General features: G+C 41.5%; 4 protein-coding genes across 5 annotated transcripts in view; 2 read left to right on the top strand and 2 right to left on the bottom strand.

Moving 5' to 3' along the window:
* Positions 1–153: 153 nt before the first annotated feature.
* Positions 154–3,788, top strand: LOC108628978 (dnaJ homolog subfamily B member 12). Its single transcript, XM_018031252.1, has 8 exons — positions 154–286; positions 669–825; positions 946–1,091; positions 1,156–1,296; positions 1,371–1,501; positions 1,579–1,694; positions 1,859–2,022; positions 2,171–3,788. Exons 1-8 carry the CDS (start codon positions 154–156, stop codon positions 2,281–2,283), a joined length of 1,101 nt encoding a protein of 366 aa, XP_017886741.1. The 3' UTR covers positions 2,284–3,788.
* Positions 3,789–4,292: 504 nt separating this feature from the next.
* LOC113464805 (uncharacterized) lies at positions 4,293–5,585 on the bottom strand. The gene is made up of 4 exons (XM_026816870.1): positions 5,274–5,585; positions 5,038–5,188; positions 4,647–4,966; positions 4,293–4,577 (listed from the first exon to the last, which is right to left on the bottom strand). The coding sequence occupies exons 1-3, from the start codon at positions 5,398–5,400 to the stop codon at positions 4,876–4,878; spliced, it is 369 nt and encodes a 122-aa protein (XP_026672671.1). The 5' UTR covers positions 5,401–5,585; the 3' UTR covers positions 4,293–4,577; positions 4,647–4,875.
* A 690-nt stretch (positions 5,586–6,275) lies between these two features.
* The window catches only part of Fstl5 (follistatin-like 5), a 45,485-nt gene continuing 34,602 nt past the window's right edge, over positions 6,276–17,158 (top strand). Inside the window, exons 1-2 of one of the 2 annotated variants that reach the window (XM_018031250.2) lie at positions 6,276–6,471; positions 6,548–6,673. The gene's annotated coding sequence lies outside the window, so the exon portion shown is untranslated. Of the gene's footprint in view, positions 6,674–17,158 lie in introns of both variants that reach the window. The other variant, XM_018031251.2, reaches the window with a different exon arrangement.
* LOC108628919 (acyl-CoA Delta(11) desaturase) lies at positions 10,945–16,650 on the bottom strand. Its single transcript, XM_026816871.1, has 6 exons — positions 16,041–16,650; positions 15,633–15,763; positions 15,340–15,545; positions 15,034–15,216; positions 12,303–14,922; positions 10,945–11,701 (listed from the first exon to the last, which is right to left on the bottom strand). The coding sequence occupies exons 1-5, from the start codon at positions 16,252–16,254 to the stop codon at positions 14,592–14,594; spliced, it is 1,065 nt and encodes a 354-aa protein (XP_026672672.1). The 5' UTR covers positions 16,255–16,650; the 3' UTR covers positions 10,945–11,701; positions 12,303–14,591.

Here is a 17,158-nt window from a genome sequence, read left to right as displayed (position 1 = left end):
GTAGTCGCATAAAGTCTACTTGGTAGAGTGTTCATGACACAACTTATTAAATTGCACGATGGCGGAGAATTAGTGTGCGATTGAATTTATTTACCATTCTGCTCCGTCATTGCGTTAAGATAATCCTCGATTCGGTATTATAAGAAACAAATCATGGATAGTAATAAAGATGAAGCGGAACGGTGTATGGAGCTGGCGGAGCGATATCTGCGGGAAAAGAAGTATGACGAGGCCGAAAAATTTGTACGTAAAGCACAGAAACTTTATCCAACGAAAAAGGCAGACGGTAAGTTGACAAAAATTCAGATCAGTCGAATCTAGATTACTCGTGATTAATTCCTATTTATCCTACGCTTTGCATGCATCTCATACTTAATTTGTTGCATCGACGATTTTGAATCGAATCACTGTCATCGCACGTACGATTTTTTTTAGGCCATGTCACAAACCGATGCTATTAATCTTTTTTCAGAAATTATTTTAACATTAATCATTGAACTTTTTACGAAGCACGGTTTCTATAAGCGTTTATCATTATCGTTTTGCATATCTCATCAAGGTTTCATTGAGAGAAAGTATAGCATGAGTAAGCAGGAAATTGATGAGTGGGAAATGAAATTGTATCGCTGTAGAGAACAGAGAATATCTTGTAACTTGTGTATTCGCAGATGTATTAGCGAAAGTAACAATGATGTCGAAACAAAGTCCAAAATCTGAATCTGAACCTACAGTTAGAAAACGTCAAACTGCTACGGCTAAAGAAGCTACGTTCACTCAAACCACTGTTACCGAATACACTAAGGAGCAGCTTGAGTACGTTAAAAGGTATATGTGTTCGAAAAAAGTTATTAACGTCGAAGAGCAGAGTTATATTTCATTTTCCATCATGTTTACGAACGACATAATTGTCTGTCATTAACACGGATATAATTTATTGAAATGTAGAATTAAGAAATGCAAGGATTTCTATGAAATTTTGGGGGTAAGCAAAGACGCGACTGACAGCGATGTTAAAAAGGCATATAAAAAACTAGCACTTCAATTACATCCGGATAAGAATAAAGCTCCGGGTGCTGCTGAAGCTTTTAAAGGTGAGCGTTAATTAAAGTTATAAGTTCTTCTGTAAGTTTCTAATGTACTCGCTGTTGTACGTAGCTATAGGAAATGCTTTCGCCATTCTCACTGACGTGGAGAAAAGGAAGCAGTACGATATGTATGGTCCTGAGGAGGAAAGACTCCAGAGTGCTCAAGCTCATCAGAATCATACGCATTACAATTATACAAGAGGATTTGAAAGTACTATCGATGTTCCATGCATATTTTCGTTCCCATTGAAAGTGCATGTGCATTATAAGTGAATTCTTTTGCAGCTGATATCACTGCGGAAGAATTGTTTAGCATGTTCTTTGGAGGTGGATTCCAGCAACAAGAATTTTATATGAGACGGTCTGGAAGGTGGGCAAGGCAACAAGATGCACAAGCTCAGCATACTCATTCTCAGGTACAAATTTATTATTTTATTATATCTTCCTTGTTCAAGTACATTTTGTAAATCTGAATAAAAACTGTGATTTTCAGCAAGCAAACGGATATATGACATTCCTTCAAATGTTGCCCGTGCTGTTATTAATATTGCTAACTATGATGAGCAGTTTCTTTATATCAGATCCTGTATATAGCTTGCATTCTAACGCGTAAGTGTATTTATAATTTATGAATAATGACGAATAAATTAGTCTTAACGAACGATTTTGTGGGATGTTTCAATTCTATCGCTCACGCTTTACTGTTCGTTGCCTCTTATCTCCGGGATATTTCGAGACGATTATATACATGCACATTTTAAATTTGTGCGCAGAAAATATTCTGTACAGAGAACGACTCAAGGATTAAAGGTGCCATACTATGTCAAAGAAAACTTTCATACCGAGTATCAAGGCAGCTTACGTAGGCTAGAAATTTCTGTCGAAGAAGAGTACCTGAATAATTTGAGACACGCCTGTTTTAGAGAGAAAAGTTATAGTAAGTATCCGAATCAATTGGTTTTTGAAAAGTACATTCTGAATGCACACAGAAGTCTTGGTCTTATAGTCACTAGAGAGAATTGAATTTGTAGTCGAGAACTATGCGTTTAATCATATTTCGGATACATCCATTTTTTAATCTTTAGGGGAAACAATGATGTGGAAAGCAAGAAACTTTGGAGATCAAGAATTGTTCTTGAAAGCTAAAAATATCGAGACACCTTCCTGTAAGAGGGTGCAAGAATTACAAGCAGCATAGCGGCGTTATGTAATTGAATAGAGTTTTGTTGTAGATAGATGTATATTGTGTTTACATGTGTGTAGTTACTATTGAACGAAGATGAAGAATATCTGTAATGGATAATGCACGAGCGAATGCATTACTGTATCCTCGCATCAAAATTCGTGAATGATATTCTTCCTGGCCCATCACGAATTATTACATAGACCGTTTAAGCTGTTTACTCCGTACTCGAATCGCAAATTAGTCCGAGATTGAATTGCAACAGCGTGTATGAGGCGTTACAATGTAAAATATGAATTTACGGTATTTACTTTCGTTGAACTAACATACTTCTCTCAAATTGATTAGACTGAAACGAAAGAATTACATGTTGATCGGTTCTAGGCTCTGTTAGAATAATTTATGTCTCGTTACACAGAGGAGAGGAACGTTCGGTTAACGGCAAAGATAAGTTTAAACAACGTTGATGGAATTTGGTTGATGAAAATACAAGTATAGAAATCTTGCCGCTTGTACCATTAATGTAATGATAGAACGTGAAATCGAAAATTATTTGGAATATCATGATTTTGATAACTACCATCGTTGCTACACGAAAGTCGCTTATATATCAGATTTAGGATCCTCATTAAATTATGGAGAGTATATACTAGAAGTATGTTATATATTAACTTAGAAGGAAATGAATGTAATTATTGCTCGCATTTCCTAAACGATGAAACAAGAAAATAATCATTTCGATGTTAAAATGAGGCCTAAGTTCTCTTTGTGGTGACAAAAATTTGTGCGGATGTTCCGTTTTAAAAAAAGGAAACCTGTTTCACAGTATTAAACTAATATCAAGGCTATTATAATGTAGGCAATGAGTAATATTAAAACCTATAAATATCGCACTGGTTACATTCCTTCCGTCATTGTGAGAAATGCACGTCGTAAAGAATAAACGAATCCATGTAGTTATGACGCGTATGTAACGATCTTTGAAACTTACAAATATCTTCACGTGTAAAATTGTTGTAATTCAAGCTGTACGATGCACTACGTACGAAACTATAGTCACTCGTGAGAAAATTGTGACAAGTGACCTTGATCAAGCCCTGTCATCGTCTTATAAAATTTTATATAGGAGCAGAAGCTGGGGAAAGTGGAATTTCTAACAAGCTGATCTGGCGTGTGTCTACTGTTATTTATAAATTTTAATATTATATACAGATAATGCCAGAGACATGTAGATGACTAATATATTCGTCTTGAGAGAACTTTTTTTGTGTGATGTTGCAGTTTTTCGATACTAACTGTTATTCCTTTGTGAACAATTAAGCAAAATAACTAACGACCGGAATTCTGGATTTCGACACGTTTACGCGAGCCATTTCACCGAACCGCACATATCAAGTCTGTTCACGATTCGATCAGCTGTTGTACGTTTAAAGACACTTATTTATCCGAATCATTACATTTATGTTATATATGTCAAGATATCTTAATTAGCTTCGAAATAAAGCAACTTTAAAAGATCATACAATCATTTTTCATTAGTAGTGCCCAACGGCTGTCCAATAAGAATCAAACGCATTAATTAATCCTGTTCCCGTTTTTCTTCGTTGATTATTTAAATCGGTGGGAAAATTTAAGCTGCGGTCACGCAAGCGCACCACCGGATTAAATCCTATGTCGTTTTCCAACCCTCTCCATGCACATGCGTCGTAATGTCGCTTGCTCTCTACATATTTCGACGTACCTGCATTAATCTAATTGTAAATAGTGTTATCAATCGCCGAGACGAGTCGCGCCGCTCTGGTTAATTAAGATTCCATCGGCGACTTTTAAAAAACTTTCTTGAATCCCAAGCCTGTCTTCCCCTTCCCACTCGGGGCCTAATGGTACCTCGATGTTCAAGAAAATAAGTACGTCGCTAGGACGCTACTAGTGACTCATAATGCATATGGATTCTAAAACTGAGCTAAGTCGTATTTACCTCACGATTACAAAAGAATAGAAAGTATGAATTCACGAAGTTTAACTACAATTAAACTCGTTTATTAGAATTTTTTATTTTATACAGTAGATTGATTCTTATTAGGCGTATGCCCCCATCCTTAGTAGCGATTAGTAATTGCTCAAACCGTTCATCCTGATTCAAATTATTCTCTTGGTCCTGTTCTTAATCAGTCATTGCTGTTTCAATACTTTTGAGAGAACAATCGTGCTCATGATCGTATTGCTTGTGTCCCCTTTGCGAAATCGATCGCACGGTATAAAATAATACGAGTCAACGTAGAACGAAGATCCAGATCAGACATGGACACCTACGTGGGAATACTGTATTAGCGTGTATATTTTCTAAGCCACTCATAGTGTCCGGTATTAAAACTCACGTTGATTGCCACTAAAAGTTTTAATAGAGTTATTCTTGTACATTCATAATTGTACAATTGTGCATTCTACATAATATGAACATATATTCAGCATAGTCACAACGTGCATTTCAACTTGGTAACACAAAGATTACATTCAAGGTTAAATATAAAAAAGCATCATAGGAATGGAAATTTCACTTTTTAAATGCTGTGAACTACAAGCTTCGAGTTCCTGAAATTCTGAGTATTAATTTAAATTTGGGAACTCAGTTGATTTTTTATGAGAATCAATGCTGGAATCCTTCGTCGGCTTATCCTCTTCGTACCACCAGCCAATCCTAAACGAATAAGTTAAACAGAAGTGTTATCGATTAATGAGACCTTGAGAGAAGAATGATATATTAATTACTCGTGACTGCTGAGCGAGGCTTGATCCTTTTTAAATCTCTCATCTTTCATTTCTTGTTCCGTATGTTCCTTGGATGTATCAACTTTATCGGCCACTGCGTAAGCGTTCTCCTCATCATTCTTATCGTTAGATTTCGGTGGTGTCATTTCATCTACAACAAACCAATCGTCCAACCATTTTTCATTATGCGATATCTAATGATACAAATGGTTTCCATATTTATTCGACTTATTTACCTTGGACTTCCGACATTCGCATATCTGATCTGCCCTGGACTCTATCCTTGGAAAAACAGAGCTTGAACGGTTCACGTTCTACATTGGTTTCTTTTTCCGTTGCCATCGTACAAACACCAGAATTCATAAGATAATACCACAGTTGTCTTATTAGAACAAGTTGGAATTCAGTGGGATTGCAAGTACAACACTGGGTGCAACTACTGCAACTGGCTGCGACGCACTGCGATTGCGACAGATTGCGATTGATTGCGACTGTGGGTGTCTCTAAGCGACGCAGTATGAACGCTGCAAATAGTGCGAACTACTGCGCATTACTGCGAACTGCAATTGATTATGGAGTGAACTTGTGGACAAGCGGGTGGATTTCCAAACAGCGATGTTTTGTCCCATGAAGTGCTGCCCTCATTGAGGTGCCGCGTAATTTTGAATTTACTTATTCGTCTTGAACGTGGATCGTAATGAAGTAATTATTAGAAGCGAACAAGTAAGTGAGGATTTGTACTCGTACGTGCTCTATCATTTAGTTAGCTTCTCGATTTTAATATGAATTCTGATTAGGATTCTAATGTGATTCTGGTTCAGATTTTATTTCTGAATCTGATGATGATTATGATTTCGATGTTGATGACGATTTCGATTTTGACTATGGGTTTCGCGAATACACCTGCCTTTTATAATGACGATGATTTTTCTGCTTCAGTTCGCGTCTACTCTCTTCATTGACTGTTTCAGTTCACTTTACGTGCAGCAGTAGTTTATTAAGAAATAGGAAAAGAAAGAAAGGAGGGAAAAATGAGAGGAGAAAGGCAAGAAGGCATCAACGAGGGCATCGTCACATCTATTTTTTTACGTTTTTCAATCCAGATCTATTTTCGCGCTCGAGATTTAATGGTACTTTTTAATTGAAAAAGATAAGTACGTCACTAGACTGCTACTAGTAACTTGTATTGCGCACGCCCCAAAAATCCCACGGAGTGCCCAACACTGGTTTCAACCCTCTCCTCATGATCAGTGCACCCCAAGCTGTCACTGCGGTCGGCAGGTTTCACTTCCACCCTCGGCACCGTCGAATGCACGCGCACGTCCGTGTATTTGTTTACAAGCTCGCGTGTTCCCGCGTTCGTATCGCTTGATTCGTCGTCGCGACAGATATAATGATTAAAGAAAGAGAAACGTTCAGTCTCCAATCCGAAACGTAATCTAGACGTTTTCAAAGCTTTCCGATCGAAATTGGAAAATTGTACAGCGCAATTATCATTTTCTGTCGTTAGATCGAGGCTCGTACACCAATGCGAAGATGTGTAAGGAACTTTGATTTGACCAAACAAGCTCGACAAGTGTCGTTGTGGCCGTGGCCGTGAAGGTTCTTACTACGGGGAAGGAACCAGTTACACAGGGTGAGTGATTTACACTTTACGAGATTGATGTTTACCCTCGATCCTTGAGGCGAACACGAGGGATCGAGCGGTGTATCTCTAATGTAATTGAATTAAACTTTAGTACCTACGAGATACGAACTTCTACGCAGAAGGGAAGTAAGAGCTTTTATTAACAAAGTACGTGTACATTTTCGATTGACATGTGAAATTATGAACGATCTTTCAGGTCTGTGAGTAATATAACTTTCGTTCTTCGTTTTGATACTGCGTATGAGAACAGCCACGGAATCTCTTAAAATGAAGATATGCTAGAAAATAAAATAATCGTTCTTCGTTCGCCTGTACAACCGCGTGATATTAGAACGAAGATATCGACACGTACTCGATCGACTCGATGGGAACAAAAGTCAGAAAACAAACGCAGGCGAGTTCTTTAAAAGCTGGCACGCTCGTTTGTTCTCGAATTATTATAAATACTAAATACTCGTGTGTCGCGTTAAGCGGTAATAATAGTGAGTAATGAACGCGGATGCGCGCGTAGATATAAGTCAGGTTTGCACACAATCGCAGTCGATCCTGTTAGATGGTCCGCGTTACGAAAAGACGCGCAGAAAGAGGCCACGAGTGTTAAACGTGAGATAGAAACCGGAGGGAAGGATGAAAAGTAGATGTACGCAGACTGGCGTGAAGTTAGAAGAGGCTAGCACGGTTTAGAATGGTCCGGTATAAAAAAAATTCTTTAACTCTGTCGGTGGTAGCGCAGCACGCGTGGAATGAATACGTATGCACGTAGGAACGGTCGCATCGGTGGTCGTGCAGGTGCGAGTGGTATCTGCGAATAGCTGAGCCAAGGGATGACGCGCAGGCGCCTCCACCTGTAGATATGGTGTATGCCAGGCTAAATGCTGGATTTATCCGTCGGAACAGAACTCACCGTCGGAATACACCGGATCAATAGGATTATTTTTTTCTTTGCATGGTAGAACGCATCTCTTTACCTAGCATTTTTTACCGTTCGTTACCGATGCGTGTCGGGGTCTCGGGTACAGCTCGTCGGGCACCGACTAACGACGGCGAGATCAATAAAATTACGTGTCTCATTGAAAGAGCTCACTCGCAGTTCGATTCGAGTATTACTTTCGACGCTCCTTCTTTAGCCGATTGCTCGTCGTAAGGAAGCGGGTATACTTGGTCCGTAGACACCGTACTTGTTCTCCTTTGAGGATCTCTCGTACGGTTCCGACGATCCACTCGACGGAAATAAGTTTCCTTCTGAGACGCTTCTTCACGATTCTCATTCTTCTTCATTCTCGAAAAATAGAAACACGGGCCGAGTCATCGTACACCCACGTACGTATGTACGAGCGGGAGAAAAGAAACGGTGCCTCGCGGAAACGGTTCATTTCCGGCGCTGGGTACAATTTATTCTCGCCGAGGAGGGACGCGGTTCGGGGGGGTAGATTTTCGGTAGGGAAGAACTACGGGCCGTGATTCGGAAAACAATCTGAGCCGCTCTCGACCGAAAAATATTTGCTTTGGAGCGAACCGTCCGCCGTTCCGTTTGCTAAAGCGAAAATTGCATTTGCCGCGAGATTAAATAAAGTCGCAGTTCCGTTCTCTTCTCGCGGTAGACTTCGATCGAAATGTTTGTCATCGTTTCGTTTCTTTAAAACAATACACTGGGTCGCGTTCGATCTCTCGAGATATAATTCTGATCAACAGATGGCAATCTCGTTAAAGTTCGAGCAACGAGATAATAATGACAGCAACGTCGAATCCTAATGAGTCGAACAATTTTACATGATCCGGGCTCGCCGCAATATTGGCCGTATTCCCTTCCCATTATCTCGCCGAAGGGTCGCGACCGTTTTCATTATTCTTATCATCGTTTCCTGTGCACCGCGCTGTGCCCCCGTTAATATCGCGACCACTGCGTATCATCGTGAATATTAGCATTTTTATGATTATTAACGTTGGCAAACATTATTAACGTCACCGGGCGCGATTCCCGACGACGCGAAGGGACGCGGGAACGCAAACGTTATGAATTGCATTACCTTTTGAAAACAGCGATGCATTATACACCGCGAGGGTGGCATGCAAAACGGTAATGCCATCTCCCGCGTCCATCTGTGCACGCGTAACGAAAATTTCGCCGTACGCCAGGACAGAATGGAGGCATAGGGAATCACGGACTGGAATGGAACCTGTGTCGACGTACAATGCTCGTCGCCGGGGTCAAAAGTTCAGAACTTTTGTCATGTAGCTACATATGTAAGCTGAACCAGGACTCGTATCGATCTCTCGAGCGAGTCGGAGCCAACAAAGTTCTCGGAGATTTAACGAGAGGCTCTTGGGCGATGAGCTGCTTTCCAAACAATACTACGCGCGCACCGTAGAACGGTAGAAGGTCCGAACGAGAGCGCTTATGCGCGACTCCGTGTGCCGCACCGTCGGGTTTCACACATCGCGACGCTGGCCTCTCTATAATAGCACTCTCCTTTTTTTTTCTTTTATGCGCCCCGGCCGTTCTTTGAGTCGCTGCCACTCGGCCACGCCATTATCACCGGCTTTTTGGTCGCCTTCGGAGCTCGATCCGTATAATACCCACGCTTTTACCTCTCTTCACGACCTCCGAAACGAGCCGGAAACGTCGCTACCGCGGTTTGTCGTACCCTTCTCTATTCTAGTTGCGCTTTAGCGAGTTCCATAATGCCTCCTTTGATCGCCTCCCTCTCGAAGCCCGCCCGCTTTTTCGCTCACTCTCGCTAGATTAAACGTCGAACTGTTGCTTCGAAAGACGTCTGCTCCGCCGTGATGACTCTTTCCCCTGTCTTTGATTCCGTGGCGACCCTCGTCCCATTTCCCCGACGCACCGCTGACGAGCGCCTCTCACTTTTTCATTTCCGTCCCGACTTATCACCGGGAGAACCGATGATTAATACTCTCACGTGTAAATACGCATCGATGAAAGAATCAGGTGCGGATACGATTCGATTGTGAAACGGCGCAACGTTCAACCGTATGCTTATAACTTTCTTGCCGGTTTAAAGTAAGCCCGACTAATGCATTTATGCATACCTGGGGCACGCGCTAACGCCTAATAGCCTCTCGTGATGTATCGCCCGCGCGGCGTTAAGCCGTGCAAAACTGTGACCATATTTATAGTCACCGTACGCCCCCGCCGCGGGATGGAATCATAATTCTTTTCTAATTAAAACATTAAACAGCGACGTGTTTCTTTCGGTCTTGAATTTTCATGGCTGTTGAACCTTAGTTAAACTGCGTTACGTACAATGCTCATTGTCCGCGGAGCGCGAGCCAGTGGGAATGGGCATAGAAAATGATTGATCGCTCTTTCGTTTCGTTGGAATTTTGCGTTGGAGATCGTGGAATTAATTCTTGTATTTTAACGAGCCATCGTTTCCGTGCGGTTCTTCGACAGTAGCTGATCGGTTAACTCTGTATGCGATCGAAGGCCATGGTGCATCGTTCTTTGTTTCTTCTGAGAGACATGGAATAAGGAACAGCCGTGCGCCGAGTATGAATGGAAACAGAGAAAATCTGATTTTTCGAGTCCTATCAGATCAGCGAATGACCCTTTCGCATGTTACGCGATTCAAATTTATTCCACCGCCTTGGGGCGACGGTAAAAGACATGTCAGAAGCGCGCACCGACCGAACGTGTCTTATCGATCCGTTCCCTTGTGATGGTCGTAACAAATTCATGGAGGAAAATACTCGGCGATACCGAGGGAACACCAGAAGTACTCTATGAGAACGTAGACACTGATTTTGTTCCTTCGTAGTTAATCGATATGCGGGCTAAAATTGTCGGGGGAAGCGTTACAGAACCTTTCAATGTTTCCGTCGGAAAGTGCAACTAGAATTTCAAGCGAAACGTTTGCCTGTAAATCGAATTTTACAGATTATTTAGTTTACCGATAATTACAATTTTGCTTGAATCATCGATTACGAGTATTAATGAATTTTATGCGCGGAGACATAAATTATTCGTTTGACGTAGGGTCCCTATTTGGATTCGTTGATTAACAATATTATTTTTAACACTAGAATTACCGGCGATTGACGTATATCAACTTCTATCAAAATGACTTGTGTTTCAACTCAATAAGTCAATTAAAAAAAGACATAGTAATTTTTACGTTTTTATTAATTTTATTATTTTATTAATTTAAATTCAACAATAAACTGATAATGATGATAATAATAATAATTTAACAACAATAGTTTTCAAAATAATTACGCTCTTAACATACGTGCCGCTGGGGTCAAAATAACTCACCTCGGTGTACGGAGGTATACTGCATAAAGTTGTACATCAAGAAGATAGAAAAGAAAGAAAACTATTTTACGGAATTAGTTATTCGTATATTTTAGAAAGAGTCATACAAAATTTTAGAAAACAAAATGTGCTGAAAAAGAATAATGATTCTAAGAAATAGCAAGCGAGTCACTTTCATCCCCCTTGATAGATCTTGATTGTGAATCGAATAGAAATCATTTACTTAATCGATGATTCTTTCTGAACTTCTCTTCTCGCTTCGATGTCAATCTTATTTATACACTTTTCTCGTCTCTTCGGAATACAGACTAGCGATCATCGATTACCAGATTTCATTTTTAGCGCGTTCATTTTCCGAGACGATTATACGCCGTGTCTAGAGAAAAAAGAACGGTCTTTACCGCGTTATTATCGCCCACTCATCATCCAGGATTATCTATCGAAGATAAAAATACTCGTAGGCCAATAGCCCTGTGTAGTGTGTATTGCACATACGGTGAAACAATGCCTAGCTATAAATACGAAGCCACGCTACGACTGCGTCAGCTTCGCTATCATACTCATGCATGTGTCGGATTTTTGCCCGACTTTACGACCCGCTTTTCTTATCCCTTTCGTTTCCCAGAGATGAACGAGGGTAGAATGCGATTTTGTACGTACATTCTTTTGTATGAGTCTTAAGAATGTATTGGCAATACAGTCAATCCCAAAAGTTCATGTACCTTAGAAAACCGCATTTCCTATAATTAAAAATAGTGCATTCTTCTTCTAATTTCGATATTTAATGAGTTACATAGGATTATTTGGCATTTTATTGATGTTGACAAAATCCGACCATTCCACCGTCGAAACGACGAACTTTTGGAAAAAAATTTCGTTTTTCCTCAATAACTCCTAAACTGCTGGTCCTACGAGAAAATTGCATAGAACCTTTCTCGTAGAGGACGACGAGATCTACAATTTCTGTATAAAAGTTTTCCGCTAGGATTAATAGTTTACGAGTTATTAACGAAAAACGAAAAAACAGTTTTTTGCAAATTACTCGTTAACTATTGATGCCAGCGATAACTTTTTATACAGAAATTGTAGGTCTCGTCGTCCTCTACAAAATGGTCCTATACAATTTTCCCGTATTTCCAAGGGTTTAGGAGTTATGGGCAAAAAACGAAAATTTCCCCTTGGAAAAATCTCGGAAAAATCGGAAAAAAAATTTTCGCGGAATTTCGACAAATGCTTCGAATAAAAATTGTAGGTGATACTATTACCTATGAAAAATTTGAAATCACTATAATTTTAACTTTTTAATAGTAATAGGAATGTATAATAACAAATTCAACATACCAGCATTGTTTAAGTATGTGTAGCCTATACATCCTTAAGACGTATCGTAAATCGTGTCATCGAGACCCACGTGAAAAGGGTATCAATAAATCAATTGAAATTCATCGTGAGAATCGTTTCTATTCTTCTGCTCGAAACACAATTATATTATAACCATTTCGCGATTTATTATACAATTAAAATGATGAGATTTACTATCAGATTTCTTTTTACAAATGATAAACACTTGGACGTGTCTCAAGACTTATGTACGTGCATCTGGAGCGTCGAAACGAATGTACATACGTAGGTAGCATAAACATAAACGACGTGGTATCCATAAAGCGTGTAATCTATGCGCGTATAATATCTACGTGTAATGCAAATCTGGGAAATATTAAACGGCTGGAAACGTGTTTTCTCGTCGGTGGGAGGGAACGCGTAATTACTGGCATCGTTAAAGCTTCAGTTGCCGTTGTTGCGACGATAATTAATTTCAGCCGTTTCGATGAATAATTCGCAGCGATATGCGTTTCGCGCCACGCGTGCCGGAACTCGACGAGTGAAAGTGACTTCCCTCGTCGTTACTCGAACACCGGGCCAATAAAATGGATCCGTACGAAATTCTGGTTATTGACTGCGAGTTTTAATCATTTAGCACCGTTTCGTCTTCACGAGCCGAAATTAAACAGCGACCGGGTTAAGAGTGTCCCCGCCGCGAACGAGAATGATTAAATCCGTGGTTAAATGGATAAACACGTTCCGTCCTACTTCGCGAGAATATTCTTCCGATCGTAAAGAGAATCTGGTGATCGACAGTGTGTTCGTACCCGTTCTCGAATTTTCATTTAACTCTTTCACCGGAGAAGCGATCTGACTTGTTACGAAAAAAAATTTGTCCTCTAAATGACGTTTTACTTCGCGTTCAAAGAACGAATGGGTGGGCCAACCGAAAACTACCGCGTTGCACGCGGATGCACGGACGGGTGCATGGGGTAAACACGGTTCATTACTGCAGCATTCATTACGTACCTTCTGAAACGACGACCCTTCACTGCTGCTTTCACAGTTAATGCAAGATGGAACAAGGCCGCTTTTGGACAACTCTTACGGCCTTCTTGAATAAATGAACAACGCGACGCGTAACAACCTCCCACCCTCTGTCCTATACGCTCGAAAATGTTAAGGCCCGAATTTATAGTCGTTTCTTAGTTCTCAATCTTAATTCTCAACTATCTATTGCATATCTGTGTGTGTTTCCGGTTTCGTGATATATGATTCATGGAAATCGAAGATATATTTTTAAACGTTTCATTTCATTATTGATTAAGCTTATTTAAAATTTCATTGAAACGTCTACGGTTATTCTGATAGACTTACTCACTTTAATAAAATTGTAACAAGCAGTTGAGAACTGAGAATTGAGAAACGACTACAATTCTTGATCACTTTGAATCGACGATGAGACGAGCGTCTCTCCGGTTCGTCTCACCACCTCGCAATAAAAAGAAAAATAATACAGGGGAGGAAATAATAGTTCGACGGTTAGTCGAGCATCGGGGAAGCTTGATCGCATAGAACGTGTGCATCTACGAATAAATGGTTTTCGCGTTTTACCGGTGTGCCATTATTTGGGCTCGGAGACGCTGAGCCGTGTTTAAAGTTTGTTGTCAGCTTAGCGTCGGCGGTTGTGTATGCTACAACGGGAAATTCGTGAAGTTGCCCGGGTAAAGTAAGCGTTATTTCGTTTCATTTGTAAATGCTCTTTGCGTTGAACTTCTGCCGAGGCCGTTTCTGTTCGTTTCCGTTTCACGGCATTGTGCCGCAGTCACGGTAGGTTTTTTAGCAAATATTTTCGCCAATTACACGCGAATCCACAGTGGGTATACGTAATGCTAACAAACTAAGGGTCTACCGTCTGTATTCCGCTTTTGTTTCGTACGACTCCCTCGACGTTCATAATGACATCGGACTTGGTCGATCGTGCGCTTTTCCGCGGGCATTGTCGTCCGCGTTCACAGTTTTTTTCACCGTTCAAATTTCATACCTCGGACAGAGAGATGGGTGGGTGACTTTAATTCGGGGGAAGCGTAGACGCGCTGGGAACACGTAGAGTAAACTGTTTGGTCGCGCGTGCACATTGACTCTGTATTATATGCGTACCGGCGTACGTGTTCACGCGTTCCCTGAGCCGGCGCGATACGTGCAGCGAGGACGTATTAAATAAACGTTGGACGATAACGAAAATACCGAGATTCCCTGTGAAATGCGTAAAAATTCACGATACATTTATTACGTCGAGCGAGCAATTTACGACGTCGTTCCACGATCGGCTAAACAATTTCCCGTGAATCGTCGGTGTTTCTCGTCGAATTTGTTTCGTCTTGGATCTCCCCACAGACTGTCAGTCCCGTCGCCTCTGTTCCGAGTGACTCGGTCGACCAGCTCTTTTCTGGGTGTTTTTAAGTCGTACGCCAGCCCTAAACGCGCCATCAGTTCTATGAAACCGGTGGTGGGATTCAGGCCGTACGCGCCGAGCTCCGCAGCCTTGTAATCCCACGGGAAAGAATGATGGTAATTATGCCAACCTTCGCCGAGCGCGAAGAAAGACACGGTCGGGTTCTCCGTCGGTCTGACCCTCCTGGAATAGGAAACGGGGTTAAATCGCCGGTTGAAAAACGACGCGTTGTCAAAGTTTTAATTAACTCCGGGTCTCCTCGTCGGGGTGGTCGAATCGCGGACCGAAACTCGCCTGTCGTACGGTCGATTTCCCCACATGTGGGCGAAGCTGTTCACGGCGAAAGTGGCGTGCAACAGCCACACGTATCGGATGAGCACAGCGTGAACGCTTATGAACCACGTCTCGCCCCACGCGTACACCGGCACCAATATCGGCAGCACGAAGCACAACGGGACCATGATCAACTCGTAATACCTGCAAACGAGACATCGAAATGCGCACACGGCCTCCGGTTCTCCGGAGGACAGATTCACGTTCGAAAACATCGACACACGTGGGGGATTCGAGTCATTCATAGATTTAATAGAGACGGCTTACTTGTCGAAGAATCTTATTACGGGATCCGCGGAGACGTCGCTCATATCGATTTTACTACCGTACTGCTTCACGGCAGGATGTCGTTTGACCATTAGCCAGCCGATGTGGGAAAAGAAAAATCCGCGGGTCGCGTCGTGCGGGTCGGCGCTCGTTTCCGTGTATCTGTGATGCGTCCTGTGATCTCTGATCCAGTTATAGAACCGGGTCTAATCAAATTAAACAAATGCACCGGCGAGACGTTGCGCATATCGTAACTTGGAAGAATGATCATAGACGTTCGTAAATTAACTCACTTGGCCAGCCGTACAATACAAGTAGGCTAAGAAGATTCGCAGAGGAGTTTTGGCCGAGTAGCTTTTGTGTGCCCATAGTCGATGAGCTCCTGCTGTTATCCCATAGCCAGCCGCGACTCCGTATACAACATCTTGACAGAGACATAATACAAAAGACATTAAAGGAGTATTAGAATTTATGGAACAGTGTACCGTCTACCGGTTAGAATTAGAGGATTAATAATGGATTCAACCGTGTGCCTGAGCACTGAAAATAAGATCGTATTAGATACAGTGGCTGTGGCCCGATCGATCCGAAACGCTGACGTTCTGTACGGATAGAAATAGAGCGAAGGCGGAGGGAACTCGACGAGAGAAAACGAATTTCCTGAACGTAGTTGAAACGAGGCTCGGTATGTATGTACTTACTCCAAATCCACGTGCACAGCTTGGCGTCTCGATAACCGTTCACGAAACCGTAAATGGCGAGGAAATGAAGCACAATGATACCAATCACATTTCGCCATATTATCGGTTGCCTGGCCGGAGTTTGTTCTTTTGGCAGGAGTAGCAGTTCCGCGTCGTTCCCTCGAGCCTGACTCGAGCTCGTTTCCTCGTGTTCGGTCACCGTCGAGCTATACATCCTCGATGCACTCGACTTCCACTGCTAATTCGAAAATCGACCCGTCAATTCTCGATTAAAGAACAACTGGGTACGTCGCGTACGTGTGAAATTTTCATTCGTTAAATAAATTACGCATTACCTCTGATCACCGTCACCGTCGATATTACATTAACTTTATCAATTAGTGATACATTACCATTATTGAACATTACTACGTTAACCGTTATGTCATTAATTAATTCGCATCGATGACCATTAAACCGGCGATACGACTGCTGATCGTCGACGTGTAAAACGTTGATCCTCTTGTCTATTTCGATGATCGATTTTAGTTATCGTGTAAATGTCAGGAATATGCCACTTCTACATAGGCAGCGAATCATTATCGTTACGTATTTCTCCGTGAACGTAAAATTCGCGATCCACCAATTTGTAATCGACTCGATGGGAGAAAATGATTTATCGTAAAAAATTGCCAGGTCGAGAATATGTCGTGCCGTGATATATTACGGGATTATAATTGCCGCAGAAATGTATCGAGGGTCGCGAAGTAAATTGGCAATGGAATTTTTAAGAGGGAATGAGTACCCTTAACAGTCTCCCCGTTTAATGTCCTCAATAAAGGAGATTAAGGGAAATAGAGTAAACTGCGGGGTAGCTTGCGAAAGCATTTTTCATTCGAGGCCACTGCCAAGGAGTCTGTTAAATAACGGGATCCTAATGTAGCGTGAACGCGATAGAATAAATAACTGCTTCATCTTCACCGTTAGTATTTTTCTACTGTAATAAAGACGGTCGTGTCGTCACATTCTTGCACCGTAATAGTCATGATATCTCGATGTCTTCCAAGATCTTTTGTGAGTCGGAGAATCGAAGTCGGTAACTGGGTAAATCAATCGAGAGTACGATCAGAAAACGTTGG

This window comes from Ceratina calcarata, unplaced genomic scaffold, assembly GCF_001652005.2.
Source record: "Ceratina calcarata isolate Rehan_Ccalc_2016 unplaced genomic scaffold, ASM165200v1 scaffold551.2, whole genome shotgun sequence".
In the NCBI taxonomy this organism is placed as follows: domain Eukaryota; kingdom Metazoa; phylum Arthropoda; class Insecta; order Hymenoptera; family Apidae; genus Ceratina; species Ceratina calcarata.
The sequence above is the reverse complement of the archived record's forward strand: the minus strand, read 5'-3'. Positions and strand labels throughout refer to the sequence as shown.